This window comes from Leptodactylus fuscus, chromosome 1, assembly GCF_031893055.1.
Source record: "Leptodactylus fuscus isolate aLepFus1 chromosome 1, aLepFus1.hap2, whole genome shotgun sequence".
In the NCBI taxonomy this organism is placed as follows: Eukaryota; Metazoa; Chordata; class Amphibia; order Anura; family Leptodactylidae; genus Leptodactylus; species Leptodactylus fuscus.
This window is the reverse complement of record NC_134265.1, coordinates 283,396,970-283,420,113: the sequence shown is the minus strand read 5'-3', so window position 1 is coordinate 283,420,113 and position 23,144 is coordinate 283,396,970. Positions and strand designations below refer to the sequence as shown.

The following is a 23,144-nucleotide window of genomic DNA, read 5'->3' as shown; positions in this document are numbered from 1 at the left end:
ATTAGATTTAGCACTGCATGTTTTTCTGATATCCAGACAAGCAAGATCACTTCTATGGTCATGTAATGTGTTTGGTTCCCTACACAGTGCAATGATCGGCCAATGATCAGTATGAGTAAACCGTTACGGAACCCGATGTACCATATTAGTCACTGGGGCCCATCATGTGTCATTAGTGTCCATAGTGCAATAAATATGGCAATTCATTGTAGTTCTTGTTAGACAAAAGCCGCAACACAGATATGAACAGAGTCTGGGGTATTTTCGGCTAAAGAATCTGTTTGGGTAACTGGATATTGGTAACTGGTACATTATTCTTAAACACCCTCTTGGGCAACTAACAGAGAGTTCCCGAGGATAGGTCATAAACGTATAAGCCCGTCAACTCCTTTAAGGTCTTCAACCCAAGACAAATACACATAGAATCTCATCTGTGTACCTTCAGCCTAAACTGCATTGATTAGGTAGACTGCAGGTAGACTAGGTTAGATTGTTAGTTGTGTACTGTGTTTAAGTGATATAGCTATAAATATCATAGGTTTATTTGTGCTCTAGTATAGAATGTAAAGATATTGGGGCAAGTTTATTATGCATTGTATGCCAGTTTTAAGGCTGTGATCTCCTCAGGGGTCTCTGTTAGAACCCCCTGCCACTGTTTTTATCAAGTTTGCCAGATATGCTTGCACTATTTTCACATTCAAACCCTCAACACTTTCTGCCGCCTCCCTGAAACTACTAAGATGCTCGTCCAGGCCCTCATAATCTCCCGCTTACTCTACTGCAGCACCCTTCTCCATGGACTCCCAGCAAACCCCCCCCCCCCGCCAGTCCACCTTAAACTGCGCTGCTCGCTTAATTCACCTCACCCCCCGATCTTCATCGTAACACGTAACCTCAGATCCTCCAATGACCTCCTACTCCACTCTCATCCGCTCCTCACACAACCTTCTCCAAGATTTCTCCTGTGCATCCCCCATACTCTGAAACTCCTTACCAAGACACATAAGACTGACCCCCACAATCACAGGCTTCAAGAAGGCCCTACAGAGACTCACCTATTCAGGAAGGCCTACAACCTCCAATAACACTATCACCTCACTGCCATCTGTACAGTCTCTCCCCTCACCTTCTGTCTCTACCCCCCTTCCCCCATAGATTGTAAGCCCTTGTGGGCAGGGCCCTCTACCCCACTGTGCCAGTCGGTCACTGTTAGTATTATATCTACCTGTATGTTTTGTGTATTGTATGTGACCCCCAAATGTAAAGCACCATGAAATTAATGGTGCTATATAAATAAACAACAATAATAAATAATATTTTGTCAGGTAAAATGAGGGTCATCGTGATGAAAACCTGACAGACCCCATTCAAAGTCAATGTGATGCATCTGGCAATGTTGTCATTTTCATTTATTTGTTTCTATGAATGGAACAGAAAAATTAAAATGGGGAGGCAGAGGTGAATGTACCCCTGTCCATTAGGGCATATGGATGTCTTAGAGGTCATGCTCTGCTTGGGAACACGCCATAAAACATAACAGAGAGCCACTTGGTATGAGAAAACGTAACCAGAGAAGATATGACCAGCAAGATGATCCTAAAGCTAGGGGCTTCATGTGGCGTAAACAGTGCGGTTTGGCCACAGCATAAATGGTGGTGGTGGTGGTGGACATGTTGTTTTACGGTCACTGCAAAGTTGATGTGATTGAGTGCATAAAAATATGCACAGTGCACACGATGCGATTTCCGAAACCGTTGCAGTTTTGTTAGCCTGACCTGATGTTATGACGTACTGAGGTACAGTATATACCAACCAGTCCATGGTGACTGCTGCTTCATGTATGCAGTATAGAGGACAGCACCTCAGTACACGGACATGACTCTCAGCCCAGTAAGTAGTCACCGGCACAGAGGCTCCGCCCACGCACTGGGGACCGGCGCACCACGTGTGAGGTGAGTCTCACCGGCTCGCCCTGCCCTTGTGATGCCATGGCGCGCTGCCTCTTACCTGCGGGCAGGAGGGGGACGACAAGGCTGCAGCGCTGACCAATCAGGACGCTAGAAGTAGAAGGCGGACCAATGAGAGCTCAGACTTGAGAGAAACCCGCGACTGGCAGCCAATAGCGACACGGGTAGCAGTGACAGACACCAATAGCATGGCGGAGCAGGAGGAGACAAGCGGCCACTTCCTAGGACGCTGCAGTGAGTGAGTGAGAGAGGAGGAGGGGGTCATCCCGGCGCACCTGACAGAAGGGGGAGTTCCCGGTGTTGTAGTCCTAGTGCCGGTCTGGAGCTGTGCCCACAGTGCCCGCACAGGACTTCCGTACCCAGGAGATCTCCTCCAGCTGACAGCGAGGCACGGCGGGCCCTGTGTGTTCCTGCACTCAGCCATGGCCAGCCAGGAGAGACAGGTGCAGACAACAGGTGAAGATAGGTCTGCTGCAGAGGGCCCTGATCCTGGAGGGGCCAAGGCTTTAGGCCCAGGGGTGCCAATCAGGGGCATCCGTATGAAGTTCGCAGTGCTGAGTGGGCTGCTGGAGGTCGGGGAGGTGAGCACTAGAGACCTGGTGGACACCGTCTTCAACCTGGTGAGTACTTGTGAGGAGCTGAGTCGAGTCTTTGTGCTGATGGAGCCTCTGCTGCTCCTCCTGGCAGTGCCCAGGGCTGCACACCTTACTCCAGTCCTGTCCCCTTCTGGCCATAATGATCCACAGGCAGTTCTTACTTCTGTTTCTAGGAAAGTTGAGTGATGACCATTGCAGCTTCTGTATGGGTTTGTCTGCCAGTCAGTGTCACCCTGCTGAGGGGTAATGTAAGCTGGCACTGCTTAAGTAGTTCTTCTGTAGGAGCTGCAGTGGCAGCCATAGTGATAGTCACCCAGCTTTTCCAGGAAGTGATGTAACTGTGATACTTCTGAATAGAACTTTCCACAAGTTAATAGAAGAGAATACCTCAGTCACTCATTTTTTACTGCAGATTTTTTTTCCTTTTTGCTCAGGTGGATATTTATCTTTATTTTCCCCAGATGAATGCGTTGTGTGTGCTGGGCACTGCTGGAAGTGTCGCTGACGTTGTACCACAAATACAAATGGCAATAACTAAATTGAATATACATTTTTGTGTAACTTTGTAAAGTATTGTTATTAAACAAAACACAATTTCCTGCAGAAATAAGACAATTATCTGCTTGTAATAGCACCCCCTGGTGGTCACAACATATAGGCCTGTGCATTTCACTCTGGAGCGCCTCTGTTAGAGCTTATTCACATGTCCGTGTTCCTTTGAGAAACATTGGCATGTAAATATACTCTTAGAGATTCATACTTAGTAGAATACAGTACAGCTTCTGCTGTATTCTCAGTGATAACGCAGGGATTCTGTATCTTTAAGGCTGGACATATTGCAGGCCTACAGACTCCAGTTAGTGAGTGATGAAACTATTATTACATGACCAAGACTGCGCTGTATCCATCCTGAACAATCAGACTGTTGAGGAGGTTACCAAATAGTCTTAATTCTCTCCCCCCCCCCCCCCATTTCTACATAGGTGGTTCAGTGGATGCTGTGAGTAGAAAACTTACAAATTACTATATCTGGCTGATATCTAGTTCACCTCTGTCTATTCTTCATGTGCTTCTCAGTGATCTGGAACTCAGACTCTCAGTGCTTCCTTATGGAAGTGAGAACAAGACTTGTGTAGGAATGCAGAGAGTCCTCGAGCGAGACTGAGCACATTAGAAGGTAGTGCTGGACCCAATATCAGCCAGATCCTGCAAAAAAAAATAAAAAATCAATAAATACAATAACTATGCTTTCTTTAATATCAGATTGGTGGGGGTCGGACGCTGTGCACACCCAGCTGATTGAAGGCTCCCTCTTTTCTTTGGTGTCATACGATACAAGTGAATGGAACCGAGCTGCTCCAGCAAACATAGTTGATACGCTATATACAGCACTGCGGCTGCTATACAGTGAAGGGTCTGCAGCGCTCACCTAAGCACCGAAACCTCTAATTTGCTGAATGGTTGGGGTGTCAGATGTCAAACCCCATTAATGTGATATCCTAAAAATAGGCCTCAGTATAAGAATCCTGGAATACCCTTCTAATACACCTTGTTTCAAATGTATCATTTCCTTGGCTTCTGCTTGCTGTCAGTACATGGAGACCTCTTTACTTTCTGGGGCTGAAAATCTGCCTTGTCCCTGTCCTGCACACACTGTTAGGGTATGTTCACACTGAGTTTTTTGGAGCAGATTTTGATGTGGATTCCACCTAGCTAGTAGCGGAAAAAAGAAGCGAGTTGCCCTATCTTGCTGCTGACTCAGCTGCTTCGCGAGGCTCACTCTCGATTGGGTCCATTCTTCTAGCTGCGAGGAAGTGTTCACACGCGGAATGCAAATTCCGCTGTGTGAACATACCCTTAGTGTATATCAGCCTGGAGTCTGGGATATTTCAGACATTTGTGGTCTTGTGTTTTAGGGTTGTGATTTTTGGCTTAAGGCTCTGTTTACACTACTGTCACAGGCTTCATTCAAAAACTTTATCAGCACAGTTGATGGAAACAGTAGTGCTTTGTGCTGCTCTCTAATTCCTGTTGAAATGAACACTAGAGACCCCATCATAAGTCATCGTGTGGCGCTTGTGGTATCTGTTGTGAAGGATTTGACAGAATAATGTGGCTTCAAATTAGAATGGACATCAGAATTCTAGTGTGAACATATCCCAATTCACAATAGAGTTCTCAGACGATACTTTGTAACATACTGCAGCAGTATGACAGTAGGATTGTTCGGCCCGGTTCACATCTATGTTAGGTTTCCGTTTGGGGAGTCTGCTTGAGGAGTCCCTGAATGGCAACATATTAGCTTAAAAAAGCGATTACCTAAGGAAGCTCGCAGACCCCATAGATTATAATGGGTCCGTGTGGTTTCCGATTAGTTTTTGCACAAAATATGTGGAGAGGAAATGCGCTGTACAACTTGATGAATGCCAGAATAAGTTAAAGGGGTTCTCCAGCCCCAAAACTATTTTTCCTACTTCTCACTTATCCACTAGCTTGGTTATCAGTATGTATCCTGTAGGGGTCTGACATCAGGACCCTGCACAGATCATCTGTTCTAACAGACTCTTTCATGGTTTGGGGCACAGGCAGTTGTATATACTGCTGGAAAGCCGACAGTGTGCTGAATTCAGTGCACTGTCGGCTTTCCCGATCTGTGCCCGGGTAAAGAGCTTTCGGTCCCGGTACCGTAGCTCTTTACAGTCGGAAGGGCATTCCTGACAGTCAGTCAGGTACGTCCTTCTTCACAGCAGCGCCTATCGCGCTGTACTGTGTGAGGGAAGAGGAACACCCCCTCCCCTCCTGATAATACTCGTCTATGGACGAGCACTGTGAACAGACGGAGGGGGACGTTCCTTCCCGCTCACATTGTACAGTGCTATTGGCGCTGCTGTGGAGAAGGACGTATCTCACTGACTGTCAGGAACGCCCTTCTGACTGTAAAGAGCTATGGTACCGGAACCGAAAGCTCTTTACCCGGGCACAGATCGGGAAAGCCGACAGTGCACTGAATTCAGCACACTGTCGGCTTTCCAGCAGTATATACAACTGCCTGTGCCCCAAACCATGAAAGGTCCTCTTTAAGTATCGCTGGTGTGTGATGTATCCAGCAAATCTTTGTAGGTTCTGGTATAAAACTGTCGTGAAGAGAGTATGACATAAATGTTAAGAGGCCGCCATATAACTGCTCTTTAAAATTGACTTTATTCACGTGATTGTGGAGCATGGATCTGTGACAGCATTTTTTGTAATGTCTGTCACGTTGAGGCACATTTATTATTGTTTCAGACTATACTGTTTTTGTGCCACCCTTGCCACTTTCCTTAAAGGGGGTGTGGTGAGACATGTAGAATGGATAGGGGTAACTAGCCACATATACAAGCCTTTACAAGATTGTGCCAGAAATCTAGGGCTATGACCAAGGCCCTTACTGGGACTTGTGCCTGATGTACAGAGGCATAAATGAGAGACATTCTTCAGCATACTAAACCCTGGTCTTTAGGATTTTTGTGCTATATATATATAATTTTATTTATTATTAATTTTTTTTAACAATGTTTGTGTTCATGTAGACTCAGTCTATGAGAAACAGAACGAGCCATGTTTATGTGCTGGTTTTCATTATGGAAGTTCCGAACTATGAAACCTCCACTGATCAGATTTCCTTTTCACATTTAGCTTATTTAACCCCTTAAATAGTTTTATTCATCTCTATTTATGGGGGGGAGGGGGGGTTTATAGTGTCAGAGAGGATATGGCTTGCTCTATACGCTAGGCCTCCTCTGTGTGGTAAGTGAAATGTGTTGTGTGCAGTGGGGAGGCCGAGGCATCAGGTGGAGCTCTATTTTCCTGTCTATCCAGTGATCATTGCCTTGGGGTTCCTAGTACTGGGATCAGCAGGTGCTTGCATAGCAGGTAGGCGCTCTCCTTCACACATTGGAGCTGAAGGTAAATGAGGTGTCGCCTGGAGCAGACACTTGTCATTGTAGGTGTGCTCCTAGGAAGTTCATTGGCTCCTATTTTCACTAGGCCTACTGGCAAGCACTTGTCATGTCATGTTGTCCAGGAAGTTCTTGTGCTATATGTAAGCAGGTCCGTCTTTTGCTCAGGGTCTTCAGCCTGCAACTAGCTCTTACAGTCTTTGTCTCTGTAACATTAATATTTTCTGTATGCATTATGCTATGTAGTGTAGTGTACTTACACATCGTTTCTTTGCAACTTCACTGTAACGCTGGGGAAATATTAAGTATTGAAGATCCCTTTTAGTTTTGTATCTCACTGCTGAACGTTCCCATTCAACTAAATGAGTCTGAGCTGCAGTACCAGGAACTGCCTCTAAGGGGATGGGGTGATTTCCTGAATGCTGTAGTCTTTTCCATTATCTGGTTTTGATATAGTCTGTTCCAGGGGTAGGCAACCATCTGTTGTAAAACTACAACTCCCAGCATGCATACTTGCTCTTCTGTTCTTGGAACTCCCATGGAAGTGAATGGAGCATGTTGAGATTTGTAGTTTCAGAGCAGCTGGAGTGCCAAAGGTTGTAGACAGATATGCTCTACTGGAACCTCCACCAGCCATGAGAACAGTGCTCCAGGGTATCCCCCATGAATGGAGCTGCAGGGTTTGCATGCCCAGTGCTGCTCCATTAAGTAGTGTAGGGACACTGGGGAGAGCTGCGCATTGTACTTGGCTCTGAATTTTTTTTTTTTAAATACATTAGATTAAATGGTATGTAAAGTCATTTTTAGGCACATTTGATGAATCCCCCCACCCTTTGCATGTGATATGTCTCTTAGTGACTTATACCTAAGTTAAAAGGCCCCTGTATCAAATTGGGCAATGTCTTTAATCTAGCCTATGAACATTCACAGTATAGAGCTACAGTAGCAAGATGTCATACTTACAAGAAGTCAGGGTAATAAAAGTACAGTTTGTGTAAGTACACACAGAACAGCTGTCTTACAGTTCCCTATACGTGTAATTGAAGGAGAAAGTCTGCAGAGGAAAACTCTATGGACTTTCCATGTAAAGCGATGTATGAAAAACTGCAATGCGTCTCTTGTTCCCGAATTTTCCGCAGCCGTTTTTCGCTGTGCCCTGCTATGTGGGACCTTAGCCTTAAGGAGTTTTGTGGATTTAGCAAATAACTTATTTTCTAGTGTATTTTCTGAGTCGCTTCTTTGTGTTTCTTTGAGATCTGTCTGCTGTCATAGTAACCTGATATCTGCACTATAGCAGAAATCTTGGAACTTGTGATGAAGAGGGTATATTGAAAAATGTTGTAATGTTTCATTATGTAACGAATAACAATGATTGCTGTAACTAGAGTACCCCTTTAATAGAGTGCCCCATTTTTTAACGTAAGGCCTTCGGCACTTTTTCAATATAAATGGAAATTTCAATGCGGTACCAGATGTGTCGCGTGACAGACACTAAGCATGGTGTCTTTAGCACTGTCTGTCATATTGCTGAAAAAATGAAGCTTCATGCACGGTTATTATTGCAAATTTAATCATCTGCCATGAAGATTTCAATGCAGATGTGAACAGAAACTCTAAAGGGGTTTCCCACTACAGTTTATAGGCGATAGGGGAGAAACCCCTTTTAATCCTTCTTCACATTGCCCCTGTTTTATATGAATGAAATGACTAAACTCAAGCATTTTGTATCATCTCTGCATACTGTTCTCTGTACAGAGTAATATAAAAAAACAAAAACTTTTTTACGGATGTCTACAAGTTTTGAAAATGACACTACCTGCAATAAATGACATGCACAGCAAAAATGTATTGAGTGCCATAGAAAAGACACACAAATGGAGGCTGCTCAACATTAATGTCCAAAGTTTCAAAATGACTTCATTGCACAATATTATGTAACCTGCAGTACGTAGCACCAATCAAGATAAAATCAATACAACATAATACCAAGGCCCAAGCCTATAAGATTGGACCTCTCCCAAAAAGACCCCATACATAAATACTGATCGTGAATTCATACCCCCAGAAAATCATACATGACCATCCTAAAATACTCTAGAATTGTCAACAAATAATAATGAGGATGTCAGTGCAAATAGTAGATACAGGAGGCATTAAATTAACGTAAAAATATAATATCCCAAAATGCGATGAGAAGCTGATGGCCCATGTCTGTGTCCCCTGTGGGGTTTATAAAAAAAAAAAAAAAAAAAAAAAAAAAAAAAAAAAGTCCCCTGCATATTGTTGGGTGTCCCAGCTTCTTCAGAGGTTAACAATTACTCCTGGGGTTATGCACATCTTTTTGTTACCAGCAGCCATGATGTGCTGCAGGTCCGTGGGAGTGCTGCAACCAGTACTGGCCTTGGTGGTATATGATTTGTGACTTTTGAGGGCAATGTTTAGCAGCATGCTGTATACGTCGCTGCTGCACCCATGTATACAGGCACCAATAAGGAGGACTGAAGCTGCAGGGGTGTCTTCTATTTTATAACAATCCCAAGCTCTGAGGCCATTATTAAAGGCATCCTATCATTAAAACTAAATTTTTTGTGACTAACACGTAGGAATAGCCTTAAGAAAGGCTCTTCTTCTTCTCCTACCTTTAGATTTCTTCTCCGCTGCGCCGTTTGGTAGAAATCTCGGTTTTTGTCGGTATGCAAATGAGTTCTCTCGCAGCACTGGGGGCGGACCCCAGCTCTCAAACCGCACTGGGGACGTCCTCAATGCTGCGAGAGAACTTTCCAGCGCCACCTCCATCTTCTTCTGGTATGGCCAGCCTCTTCACGCGTCTTCTTCCGGCGCTGAGGGTCAAACTTCTAGGCCTTGGGCAAAGCCGACTGCGCATGCCCACAGGCCACAAGAAAATGGCCGCTTACTTACTGTGAAAGCGACCGTTTTTCTTGTGGCTGCTTTAAGTATCACGACATTTTCTTAAATCTCCTGCTGCTCCAGTGGTTCTCTACCAAGCGGTTCTTGATTTACTTTTCCATTTGCTATGACATGCCGAACATTCACAGGACTTCTGTCAGTCACTGACACACATGCAAGCATCAGGGGCCACACGATGGCTCAGTGGTTAGCATTGCAGCGCTGGAGTCCTGGTGTTCAAATCCCACCAAGAGCAAAAAATCCATCTGCAAGGAGTTTCTATGTTCTCCCCGTGTTTGCATGGATTTCCATCCCATATTCCACAGACATGCTGATAGGGAAAAAATGTACATTGTGAGCTCTATTTGGGGCTCACAATCTACAAAAAAAAAAAAATCACTTAGCTTAGCCAGTGATTGACTTTAGTGGTCACGTGGATGTACAACCCCTCAGCACTCCAGGAAAGTAAACTAAGTCATCAGGGACTACCAGAGCATCAGCAATAGGAACCTTTTATTTTATAATATTTCCTGCAGATGCTTTAACTCTTGTGCAAGCTTTAGCAGTGACAAAGTGTTGGATCCTGCTCGGTGTATTCCATTTTGTGTCAGTGGGAGCAAGGTCTAAGGCTATGGTTACCATCAGAATAGTTCATCTACAATTTCATATACCATCAATTGCACACATTCAGGAAAACTTCAGTCACATTGTTCTGGTTGGTGTGAATGGTTGCCGTTTTACCGCCATGTCATTTGCACATTAAGATCTACTTTGATGCCGTCCAACTTGTTTTTCTAGTTTGAAATAGGAAACTTGGAAGTTGAAGTAATGTATCACTTTGTAAGGTTTGGCTGGATAACTTGTGTCAGCGGCCACTTTTTAGGCCTTAGGAAAGGTGGTGTCTCCATGATGGCCAGGATCAGTTTCAGTCTCTGATCTAAATAAGAAGTATGCTCTTTCTGCTCAAAGCTCGGTTTAAGGTTTCGCTGCTTAGCTCCGTGCAAGAACCTCTCTTAATAATTTATCATACCTCCCTCACTTATATGTGCTGCTTTGTTATTGTGGTTGATTGTTATAAAATGACAGCATACCTCCACCCAAAATCTAAAAACTGAAAATATGAAAGTCAACACTGCATTTCAGTTAGTGACTCACAAAGCGACGGCTTCATAGGACTAAAGACTGGCAAAACGAGTATTTCTCAGAGTCTGTGAAATAAATAAATTGATGTCTGGCTGCTTCCTTTCAGTGCTGCAAAATCGCTGCATGTTTTCTACATCTCGCCACTTTCACAACCTGTGTATTGCAACCCACACTTCTGAGGTCTGGGGAGAAACCTATTAACTGTACTAGAACATGAATTTTCAGGTTAGATTGCAGATGTGCTTTAATCATTTCTGTATTAACCACCCAACCATCTGCTGAAAGCGTGGTGTGAATGGGGCCTTTATGATAATGAGCACTATGGTGATGTTCTCCTGCTGTTCCTGATATTCCTCAGGGAAGCATTCACCAGAAACTTAAAGGGGTTCTCCAAGTCTTGATGTTGCGGCCTATCCTATAATCGGTATTAGATCTGTGGGAGTCCAGGGCTCGCTGATCAGCTGTTTTCAGCACCGTGTACAGAACCATAAGCAGAGTCTTCGACTCTTGTTTAGTATATGTTGGGAAGAAACTTAGGATCTGACATGTTTGTTTCATAAAGGGATTTTCCCATTCCATAGGATAGGGGTCAAGAAGCAAATTGGTGGGGGTGAGACCAGGAGATCATGAACACAGGGTTTTTCTTGCTCTGTGCTCTAAATGGAGTTTTGGTCAAACAGGACCATCCCTGCTCCATTTATTTCAGTGGGACTGGAAAGAGCAGAGTGCTGTACCTATTTCTGGCGGTCTTGGGGGGGCATTCACACTATTGTTAGTAGTGTCCATTGTTAGCATCTGTTACAAAATGTTAACAATGGACACTAACAAAACTGTTTAAATATGTTAAAAACCGATTGATTTCAGTGGTATTTTATCTGTTGTCCGTTTGCACCAAATCTGTCACATGTCCTTTTTTGGGGGGGACATACACATCTGGGGTGCAGGACTTTTGTGTCCATTCAAAATAACTTTTCATTTAAAGAGGACCTTCCACCACTTGGGGCACATGCGGTTTTATATACCACTAGTAAGTTGACAGTGCACTGAATTCAGCGCACTATCGGCTTTCCCGTTCTGTGCCTGTGGTGACGATCTATCGGTGCCGCTACCGTAGCTCATCACTGTCAGAAGGGCGTTTCTGACATTCTGTCAGGAACGCCCTTTCTCACAGTAGCGACTATAGCGCTGTACTGTGAGAGCGGGGAGGAACGCCTTCCTCCCCTCCAGATAGTGCTCGTCCATAGACGAATACTTTTAAGGAAACTCTATTATGGCTTCATAGAAGAAATTACTTTGGTTTTGCTGCAGACATCCCTATCACTCTTTGGTCCCAACATGGTCAGTGATGGAGGGGCATGAGACCAGACCCATCCATCAGTCACCTCCATAATAATAACGCTGTGCATGGCCCTGTGTCTGCTCTAGTTACCCATTCTGTGTACAGTGTTATTCACTGGAGACTGCAGAGGGATGGATCTGATCATGTGCTCGGGCAGCCATGTTGTGACATGAGAACTGTGTAAACAGGCGAGCAGAATGTACTATACAGTGGGGCAGTTCTGCTTGTCAGAGAACCACCTCCCTGATAACTTTATGTGAGTGTATTAGTATATTGCTGTAAAGCGGAGACACGCTTTAAGTATTAAGATAAGTGGACAACCCTGTTTTTTTAGCTGCACTGCTAGTCCTTTCTCATGTGCTAATATTGCAGGAGAAGCGACTGATAAGTCTTCATTTACCCAGAATTCAATGGGCTGTCTGTATAATACACAGGGTCCTCAAGGGGGACTGAAATGTACATGTGCAAACTTCAAGAAATCGCAACTGAAAGTACAACATTATCTGCTATTCTTTCATAACTTGCACAAAACTTTAGTATCTGCAACTCCATTGTTTATGTCCCTGAGCAGCTGTAGTCTCCACATGACTGACAGAGCCGCTCTGAAGTTACATTTACTGCCATATATTCTTTACTTCTATACTGCGTATTCCTAATGCCTTGCAGATGAACAGATTCTTATAGACTGCAACCACTCAGATTTCAGTATATGCTGTTCTATTGCTCTAAATGAAAACTGCAAACCTAAACCTCCATATTCAATATTGTGGATGCCAGAGCCAAGGCTTTCTTGTGGTTACATCACAGGAAAAGGTGATGTAACCAGGAGAGACAAGGAAATGATACCAGTTATGAACTTTTGCTCTTGAAGAGCCACACGCCTTCTGATCTTTGATTGTTACACGCCATGAAAATGCTTTGGATTCCCCTCCTCCCGGTCACCGTCCTTCCTACTTGATTAAGTGGGAGTTGGACTTGAATTTGTCCTTTGCAGATTCTAGAGTTTGCTCCTAAGAGCTCGATAGCCAGAAAGTACCAGGAGGCGGATTACAAAATTTTAATGAGATGGTATCATGTCCTCTACTCTCTGTTGGCGCTGTGGCTCGGAGGTGGGACCCTTTTGCACATTTTCTGGGAGTGCACTAAGCTGAAGGATTTTTGGGATGGTGTCCATAGGGTGATCGGTCAAATTTTTCAGGTTCCCCCCTCCCTAATATGCCATCCTTTTTTCTTCTCCACCTCTCGGATTTCGCCCTGCATGTGTATCATAAGTCTTCCCTGCGCCACTTGATCAAAGCTGCCAGGGCCTGAATCCCAGTGCTCTGGAAATTGCCTAACCCCCACCCCCTCCGACACTGGGTTCATAAAGTGGAGGATATCAGGGGCATGGAGGATCTCTGTGTGTCTCTCAGAGACGCTCTTGGGCTTTCATGAATGTCTGGACACCATGTATTCGCTTCCAGGGTACTCAGACCTACAGGAATCTGGTTAGTTGATGCTGCAGGGTCGGGGCTGTCTGCTTTTCTTTTTTTCCCCTCCCTCCCTTTTTTTTTTCTCTCTCTACTTTTTCTTTCCCCTCCATCCTTACCAGTGCAATTGCTGCCAATGAGTCGTGAGTCCTCTGATCTAGTAGGGAGGATGCTGTTCCCTGATGTGTATTTGATTGAAAGGCCCTGATATTTAGGTCCTGCCTTGTTCTTGTTTGTTGTGTGGTTTGTTTATTTTATACATTTGTTAGAAATAAAGAATTTATTTAAAAAAATAAATGCTTTTGAAACCATGGACAGTTGTGACTTACTTCTAAGGCTAGGTTCTCATCTACAGTATATCGGAGTCTCCATTGGAGAGACCAAAAATTGACGGAGGAAAAAAAAAATCTCACACAGAAGACTGTCTTCACTGCTATTTTCAGTTTCAAAATGACGGACACCCAACAGATCCCATTATAGTCAATAGGGTCTGCCGGGCTCTATGTGTAACTGCTGTTTTAGCGGTCCTCCGAGCAAGAGCTAGTGTGAAACTAGCATAACTAAAGATGTCCTTGGCAGTTTATTTAATGTGTACCTAACTTTATGGATGGTTTTTCAGTCTATCTCTAAAACTGGATATTTTATAATTTGTATCTTACATTTTTAGCAGATTTCCCATCTGTAGGTTCTAGCCTTAAATTCTCCCCTGCACTGCACTTGTAAGACCTTATTCTCCTGCCCACAGTCAGCCTGGTTTTTGTCATGGCCTTCTCACCAGCCGGCTTTCCTCATTACTCCACATGTGTGATGAATGGTTAAAGTACTTGAAATGTTGCATGTTTATATGTAATTCAGGGGCGGCGATCTGTTGCAGATTCCAAGGTGTGTCATAAGCAGCGTGTAATAGAAATTAAAACGTTTTACAGTATCCAGCAATATTGTAGTGTATTGTATGTGTAGGTAAAAAAAATGTATAAAATTTAAAATCTTTCCCCATATAAGGGGGAGTTCACACAGAGTTACGTGCCGCGTGACCCTTTGCGGGCCGTACACGCTCCCATTGATTTCATGCGGCCGTGCATTTATTCATGGCCGCAAACTAGCGCGGCGCATACGATCCCCGCTCCCATTGAAATCAATGGGAGCATGTACGGCCCGCAAAGGGTCCCGCGGCGTCTACGTGCCACATCATGCGGCACGTAACTCCGTGTGAACTCCCCCTAACTAATGAATCAAACATAAACTCATTATAGTTTAGGCATTTTCGGACAGCGATATACCTGAACACCTTTAAAATATTTATCCAATACAGCAAATGCTGGCTAAAATATATCAAAATTGCTGAACTGCCACCCAACTTGCTTCCAAAAAGTTGAATAAAAAGTGAAAATGCCTGACAATCCCTAAAATGATTTAAATAAGTACTATATTTTAGGAGACCTGTACAAAATTACATTGGATTTTCTGTGCAATTTTCAAGGCAGAAAACACTGCAATCTATTAGCATTAAAATTTACTTATGTGCAGAAATCTGCAGCATCCCCCCCCCCCCCCCCTCTGGTGTGGATTTAAATAAAAAATTAATTAAAATATTTTTTTTTTTCAAGATCCATATTGTAATCCATATGTGCATATTTGAAAATGCACAATAAAATCTGTGACAGGTGGTATGGATTTCCATATGTATTCATGTATATGCTGATTGTGTGCATGTAATCTTACATAGCTCCTTATATAGAAATTTTAAAGGTATCAGATATATTGCAACTTAAGAATGTATTTTCGTTATATGGGGCTTTGATCTAATTTTTTAGTGGCATTTAAATAAAGCTATTGTTTTTATATACACATATTCCCCTTTTTTGTGAATTACCATCACACTTGAGTTATTTAATTTATTGTGGGGGCCTACCCTATTATAGTCAATTTTCATTATTTTCTATGTCACATATATTGCAACTTTAAGAATTTATTTTCGTTATTCCTTTAGGTTTTTGTTTTTTTTGGCAGAGTTATTAAAACATAACACAAACTAAATGTGGCATCGCTGTGATTGTACTGACCCATAGAATATAGTTAAGCCTCTACTCCGATCACGCTTCTTGCATCTGTTTAGCACATCCGTTTAAAGCATGCCAAAAATAAAAAGCAAACTGATGGCCATCCTTTTACATAGACTTCAGTAATAAAACAAAAAAAATCTGATCATTTCTGTCCTTATGACATTGATATTTTTGAAAATGGATAAATTTCACTTGTTATCTGTTTGAGTCCTTTTCTTTTGCATCCATTAAACAGATGTAAAAAACTTGATCTGAATAGAACCTAACATGCTGTTTTTATGCTAAAACCCATAAAACGACGCAAATATTGCTCCTAATTCCAGCCCATTCTGTTTTGTTTTTTTTTTCCCTCCAGATTACTTAGTGTGGTATCCCAAGGGATGCAGGTGTTATAGTAGGACCTAATGAGGGTAGTAGTCCCTCTGATAGCTGAGCTTTTGTAATGGTCACGGTACCTGTAGTGGTGGTCCAGACTGTGGGCACCTCTCATAGGACACACAGTAAGTCAATTTTCAAAAGAAGGATAGCAAAAGACACAGTCCTTTGTTAAAGAGGACCTTTCACCATTTTGCCCATAGGCAGTTCTATATACTGTATTTTACGGACTATAAGGCGCACTGGACTATAAGGCGCATTGCCCATGAGCGCCTTATAGTCCGTCTCGGTTCATATATAAGGCGCACCGGACTATAAGGTGCGCATTATACGTTATTGAAAGCGGCGGCACGCAGACTTTGCCAGCGGCCGCTTAACCCCCCGCGTGCCAGCCGCTTCTATTGGAAGCGCTCGGCAGGCGAGGAGTTAAAGGGGCTCTATCAGCAAAATCATGCTGATAGAGCCCAACCGTAAAAGTTATATTAAACTACCCCCCCGTTTTAAAATAAAACCCTGAAACAGAATGTGAAACTTACCGAGCGGTGCAAGGTGGGCGGGCATTCAGGCCTCCTCTTCCTCCGATGTTCCGTCCTCCTCCTCCGGCGCTCGTGAACTGATAATGGCCTGGGCGCATGCGCAGTAGCCGTAGTAGAAGCATTATGATATTGCGCATGCGCCCAGGCCATTATCAGTTTGCGAGCGCCGGAGGAGGAGGACGGAACATCGGAGGAAGAGGAGGGCTGAATGCCCGCCCACCCTGCACCGTTCGGTAAGTTTCACATTCTGTTTCAGGGTTTTATTTTAAAACGGGGGGTAGTTTAATATAACTTTTAAGGGTGCATTCACACTACGTAGCGCCAGCGTGTATCACAGCCGTACACGCAGGAGTTACAGCAGGGCTGCCGGACACTTCCCATTCATTTCTATGGGAGCCGGCATGCGAGCGCTCCCCATAGAAATGAATGGACTGCTTTTTTCCATTCATTTCTATGGGGAGCGCTCGCATGCCGGCTCCCATAGAAATGAATGGGAAGTGTCCGGCAGCCTTGCTGTAACGCCGGCGTGTACGGCTGTGATACACGCTGGCGCTACGTAGTGTGAATGCACCCTTACGGTGCCTTTTATGTATGTATGGAAGCGGCACGCAGACTTTGCCACCGCTTCCATCCATATATAAGGCGCACCGGACTATAAGGCGCACTTACGATTTCTGAGGAAATCGTAGGTTTTTATGTGCGCCTTATAGTCCGGAAAATACGGTACTGCCGGAAAGCTGACAGTGCGCTGAGTTCAGCACACTGTTGGCTTTCCCGATCTGTGCCCGGTGTGAAGAGCTTACGGTCCGGTACCGTAGCTCTTCTATGGTCAGAAGGGCGTTTCTGACAGCCAGAGACGTCTTTCTTCACAGCACAGCCAATCGCGCTGTGCTGTGAGAGCCGGGAGGAACGCCCCCTCCATCTGCTCATACAGCTCGTCCATAGACGAGTATTATCAGGGAGGGAGGGGGCGTTCCTCCCGGCTCTCACAGCACAGCGCGATTGGCTGTTCTGTGAAGAAGGACGTCTCTGGCTGTCAGAAACGCCCTTCTGACCATAGAAGAGCTACGGTACCGGACCGTAAGCTCTTCACACCGGGCACAGATTGGGAAAGCCGACAGTGTGCTGAACTCAGCGCACTGTCAGCTTTCCGGCAGTATATAGAACTGCCTGTGGGCAAAATGGTGAAAGGTCCTCGTTAACCAAAAGTTTCTTTACTGAGGACTCTGATAAAGTGCAGCAATACCTCACAGTGATACAGTCTCATGTACAATACAGCGGGTGCATGTGATGCAGGATTCCCTTGTAAGCTGACAGGTAATGGCTGACGCTGACACAACTTTCCTCAGATTTGATAGTTTAGAGTATTGAGGAGACACAGTCCAGGTTATAGCTACAGAAGAGGGATCTTCACCGGTTGGCTCCCGGCAGGTGACTAATTTGGGGTATATGTAGTTACTCACGGTTACTGGGCCACGGTATCCGATAGCCGGGCGCAGACCTAATACACATGGCCTGGTAATCACGGAGCACTGGACATGAGCGGAGGCCTTCTTTAGGTCCAGGGATGCAGGAAGGCTCCTTTCTAGCTGCTCCTTTCTGTCAGGTTCTCTCCTTGGAGACAGTAGCAGTATGGCTGTTATCCCCTCTGTATGGACTGGTGAATGGTCCTAGGAGAATCTGTATCTTACATGGCCTGTGAGACTCACCATGTAGCTCCTAGGGTTTGGCAGGAGGAATCTGAAAATCCTGCCTGGAGTTGGAGTAGCAGCAGGTGCTGTTACCTCACACACTACACTCTCCACAACATGGCTGCTCTGCTTTCCTTTCCCCTGTTAAGAGGAAGGCGGGGCTAAAGTCTCCACCCACAGCTTGCTAAAAGTTCTGCTCGTGCTGTGTATGAAGTGATTGGGATCCTATATCACATGCACCTACATAGAGTGAAACATAGGTGGCAGCAGAATAGTACATGGCAATGACCACAATGTATGCACACAGGAAATACAGATAGATAGTGATACTCAGTATTAGTACATTGTGAAAAGCATGACATTGCATAGCATACAACTATTATAATGGCAAGAAGGAGTGTACTGGGACACTACATTAGTACATGTATTCTATACATGCATGGAGTATGAAATGGTACCAGGATGAAGTTTGTCCTACAAAAAATAAGCCCTCATATGGTTCTGTCAACAGAAAATTTTAAGTTATGGAAGGCAGACAATAAAAAAAAATCATAATGCAAAAATGAAATCTGAGGTCACATGCTAGTGGGAAATAGTACATAAATCACTAAGACAAGGTATAAGGAACCATAGCTGTACCACGTTAGTGTTTTAGGTCTACTTTTTGTTATTTTCTAGCATTATACTGAATAATAATATACACCAACTGTGCAGAACCTTTTCTGTAACAATTGCTATTTTGTGTTCTATAATAAAGGTGTATCGTTTAGCTTTTCACTTTATACTTTTCGACTTGTTTTTATACATTTTAAGCCTGTATAAAACTGAAATCACATAGGCATTGAATGTATACAACATCTTCTCTGACCCAATTTCTCTCCACTCCTTCTTGTTATCTCCTAATGATCCTGGAGTCTGCTGTTCTTGACATGGAGTAGTCTAGCACCATCTGTATTGCCATATGTAAGGCTAAGAAAATAGAAAAAGGAGATTGCTAAAGGCAGCAGTGTGCTGTGCTGAGGTAATGGAGTAGTCAAAGGGCTTTCTCCCAAGATGACACAAACTATCCTATATGTAAATAGGCGTATTGAAAACGATTGCATTATTACAGAATTCTTAGTTTTGGCTAGGGTGCTTGGAAGGTAACCTTGGCATGTGTAGGCAGTGTCAGGACATCTCCATCTCCAGAGTGGCTATTGGGGGATGTGTGCATAGAGGCGCTTTACTCAGTTTAATTTTCTGTTTCTTCGTTGCTTTTTAATTACGGTCAGCTTAAAAATGTGCTGATGTTTGTATATGGGGTTATTTTAGTCGCTCCCTGCACCCATCTACACATATTTGGAATAATCAGGTATTCTGCGCAATAATCCCAGTGGCCACATTAATGTATGCCGAATGAAAAACCTTTATCACAAGGGATATAGAAAAAAATCAATGCAGATTTTGAAGCTTAGCATTTTAAGCATACCCTATTCTGCGGCTTAAGATCTTTTCTTGTTGTATTTCATATTCACTTGTCATTATAAATCAAGGAGCGGTCACTGCAATGCATTATTTCCCTGTACTGAATAGGAACACTGAAGAGCTGATTGCCTTAGTAAATGGGGATCATGGGACACCCCATTTTCTGAGTAGAGGACTTATTAGTGAGTATGCGATAAGTGTGTAAGGTAAATGGCTGTTCTGTAAGTTCAACTATATAAAGGGCCGCGTGAAAAACCAATAGACTATATATATGTAAAAATTACTAAATATTTTATTATAAATCATACATAAAAAAACATAGTAATCAGCAGATGAAGATGAAAAAATGAGTACACAGACATACACCATGAACAACCAAGGACAACACTAATAGATAGGATGTTCTGTAAGTTCACACTGGTGCCACTCATTGCCTCTGGAAATTAAAGTAACCCTATGGAAATCCAGTTAAATAAAAAAAAACAAAAAAACTCTTGCAATATGTCTTGGACATTGGAATTCCCCAAATGACCAGAGCAATAGTTCTTTAACTTGAAACATGACTAAATTTTGCACAAATTGCTTAAAATGAGTAAACTGGTTATAAATCTAATCCCAGTACCTTGTAGAAGTGTTAACATTTCCCAAATATGCCTCCTGTTGTTCAGCTTTGAAGCCCCATTTTCATGTAAGTTGATGTTTTAATTCCTCATATCTTACATGGGTGGTGGCCCAGTTCTCAGCACTCCCTGCCTTTTAGCTGTTTCAGTAGGTGGTGCTGTGCCTGAATGCGGTGCCCCCTTAGGATGTCCTAGGCAGATCATTTTGTTGTGGCTGTGTCTGGTATTACAGCCCATTCTTTTCACTTGAGTAGTTCTACTTTTTAGTGAGCTGCAATACCAGGTACAGCCACTGCTTAAAGTACAGCACTGTGCGTGATCAACAGTGAGGGCGGTGTACAAGGGGATTGGCAGGGGTACTGAGTATCAGACTCTCACTCTGCCTATCTTTTAGCTACATTATCAATATTTGATATTATTTTGGTAGTCCAGGATTCTTTAAGTGTTCATCAGAAAATACTATTTATTGGTCATCACTCTGTGTCCAGGATTGTGGTAGTGTAAAGCATATATTCATTTAGATGTGATACAGTTTTATTTTATGTTCCTACTGTACTGTCTATTCGTTTGAATGTAGGCCACAAGTGGGGGAAAAAGAAAAACTGTGCTAGGTTAGTGTGTAACTGGTTAAAATCTGGGTAAAGGTATCATTAGTTTCTATTTTAATACGGTCTTTATTTAACCTGTTTCTATGACTACTAAATTCAGATAGATTTTAACTCTATTTTGCATAATTTATAGGAGTTAAATCTAGTTTATTCTGTTATTTTCTCTGCAGTCTAGTTCACATTCTTTAGGTTATTCTTTTTGTTATATTCCAGAATCTAGCTTGGTCATAAATGTCTTTATGGTAATTTACACAAGTATATTTCGATCAGGAATTTGATCTACTGTTAATCTTTTCAAAGGGTATATTTGGTTAAAGATATTGCTGGTCTGTCTTTAGGATAAGTGGAAGTCTGACACCTGGGACCCCCACATATCTGCTCTTCATAGTAGGTGTCAGAGCTAAAATAGGGAATGGAACCAAACGTACAGCTCTGTTCTGTGTGGTGGCCAAGGCTCTTGGCGGCAGCTCAGATCTCAGGTACATGAGCTGTGGTTTCAGCCACTGCTCTGAAAGGCAGATTAATTGAGGTGTAGTTAATTGAGGCTGGTCCATCTGGAAAGCCCCATTAGAGGAGTAATGACATATCCCTTGTGTTGCTTTTCCTCTTATTCCTTCTAGAAATTTCTGAATACATTGACAACTAGGTGTTATTATTCCCCTTGTCACATTCAGGGTGTCTCTAAAGACTCTGACATTGAACAGTGTGAAAAAGTATGGACACCCAAAGGGGTAACGCCCAGTTGTCAATGTGTTCAAAAATACATTTCCAAAATTGTCATTTTGAGGAGAATATGAAGGATGTAAAATCAAACCTCTTTAAGGTGGGCATACACCTTATATAGCTGAAGCCAAATGCTCATCCTGAAACCCACTACCCTTTGTGTATTCTCAATAGGGAGAGGCATAAGCTACTGCCAGACACTTGTATTAGTGACTTATCTCCTATGAGATCTGACTGTGCTACACCCTATGCTGATTTATACCAGACAGACCAAAAAAATCACACTTTTTTTGGCCTCTTTTGGGTAACTTGGTATTATGGGTATGTTTGACATGTTGCCTGTCAATTGTCCATCAAATCACTTACGTGCAACAGGATAGACAAAGCTGACAAATGATGAGCGATATCCAACCAATTATGTTATACATGTGTGGTTTGAGACAGCGAGGCCTGAAAATTCTTTCTGACAAATAACTTGGTCTGCTCTTGGCCACTGCCAACCATTGTTTGCCTAGAATTCTTAAACAGCTGTCCCCTGCTCAAGATTTCCCATTTCTACTTTATATCTTATGTGTGGGCAATTTAACTTTTTTTTTTCTTTTTGTTAAATGTAGATTGTGAGCCCTATATGGATTTACAATCTACAATTTCCCTATCAGTATGTTTTTGGAGTGTGGGAGGAAATCCACACAAACACAGGGAGAATATACAAACTCCTTGCAGATGTTGTCCTTGGCAGGATTCGAACCAAAGATTCCACCACTGAGCCACCTTGCTGCTCTTCTTCCTTAAAGGGGTTGTCTGGGATAAAATTAAATCCCTACACTGAACACCCTCCTCCCGTCTACTTTCTAAATAACACAATATTATTATTTTTTTAACCATATATAAGGGTGTAGATTGAAACCCAGGACCTATCAATCACATAGTTACCATGGGTATCTGCTCCTGCTAATAGCTTGAGACCCCCCCCCATGTCCACTTACTTGCATAGGGCATATGGACAAGGGATGCCCTAATGAGAGAAACCCATTAAGTAGCAGAGGGGCTCTTGTGATGGGTTTAGATATAAAGTACACATTTTCTGCCAGTTAGAACAGTCGCCAGGACATTTACTTACTGTGTGGTTTCCTTTCCTTATGTAGCACACATTTATGGAGCAATTTAGATAATAAAAGTATTTTAGGAACTTGCTAATACAGTTTCCTGCTGAGGAACTATAAATAAAGATATGTTCCTGTACTGTAATGCTTAAGTTGGCCATTTAAGATGCTAAAAAGTTCAGTCTCCTTACTGCCAGGAATCCATACCAAGCATGAGGTCTCATACGGATTATAGTGGGGGTCACTCCTCGATTGCATACTACACCTATGTATCCTAACACAGCAAATGAGGAACCAAAGTCTCTTTGCGAGCTGGTCTCTGTAGTGGTCACAGCAACTCAGCTTGCCTTCATGGGAGCTAAATCTGGCCAATAAACTTTCAATGGACTGTCCTGCTGGCTCTGTACTGTGTAATTGTGTATTTACTAAGATTAGCAATGTATGCTTTGTGGCTGCAGGTCTTCATATACCTGACCAAAATGTTACAAATCTTATTGACATTTAGGCTCTATTCAGACTAACAATGTTCAAAGGCCATTGATGAAAAAGTAATGGATGCTCTAATATTTGATGGATTGGAAGTCTGGCTCTGTCTTCAGGGA

At 43.1% G+C, this 23,144-nt stretch overlaps 1 protein-coding gene across 2 annotated transcripts in view; it reads left to right on the top strand.

Annotated features, from left to right (window-relative positions):
- The first annotated feature begins 2,166 nt into the window (after window positions 1–2,166).
- The window catches only part of LRBA (LPS responsive beige-like anchor protein), a 426,487-nt gene continuing 405,509 nt past the window's right edge, over window positions 2,167–23,144 (top strand). For both annotated transcript variants that reach the window (XM_075287867.1, XM_075287860.1), the window contains exon 1: window positions 2,167–2,587. In XM_075287867.1, coding sequence (XP_075143968.1) covers window positions 2,390–2,587 — 198 coding nt within the window. In that variant the 5' untranslated portion in view covers window positions 2,167–2,389. The remainder of the gene's footprint in view (window positions 2,588–23,144) is intronic.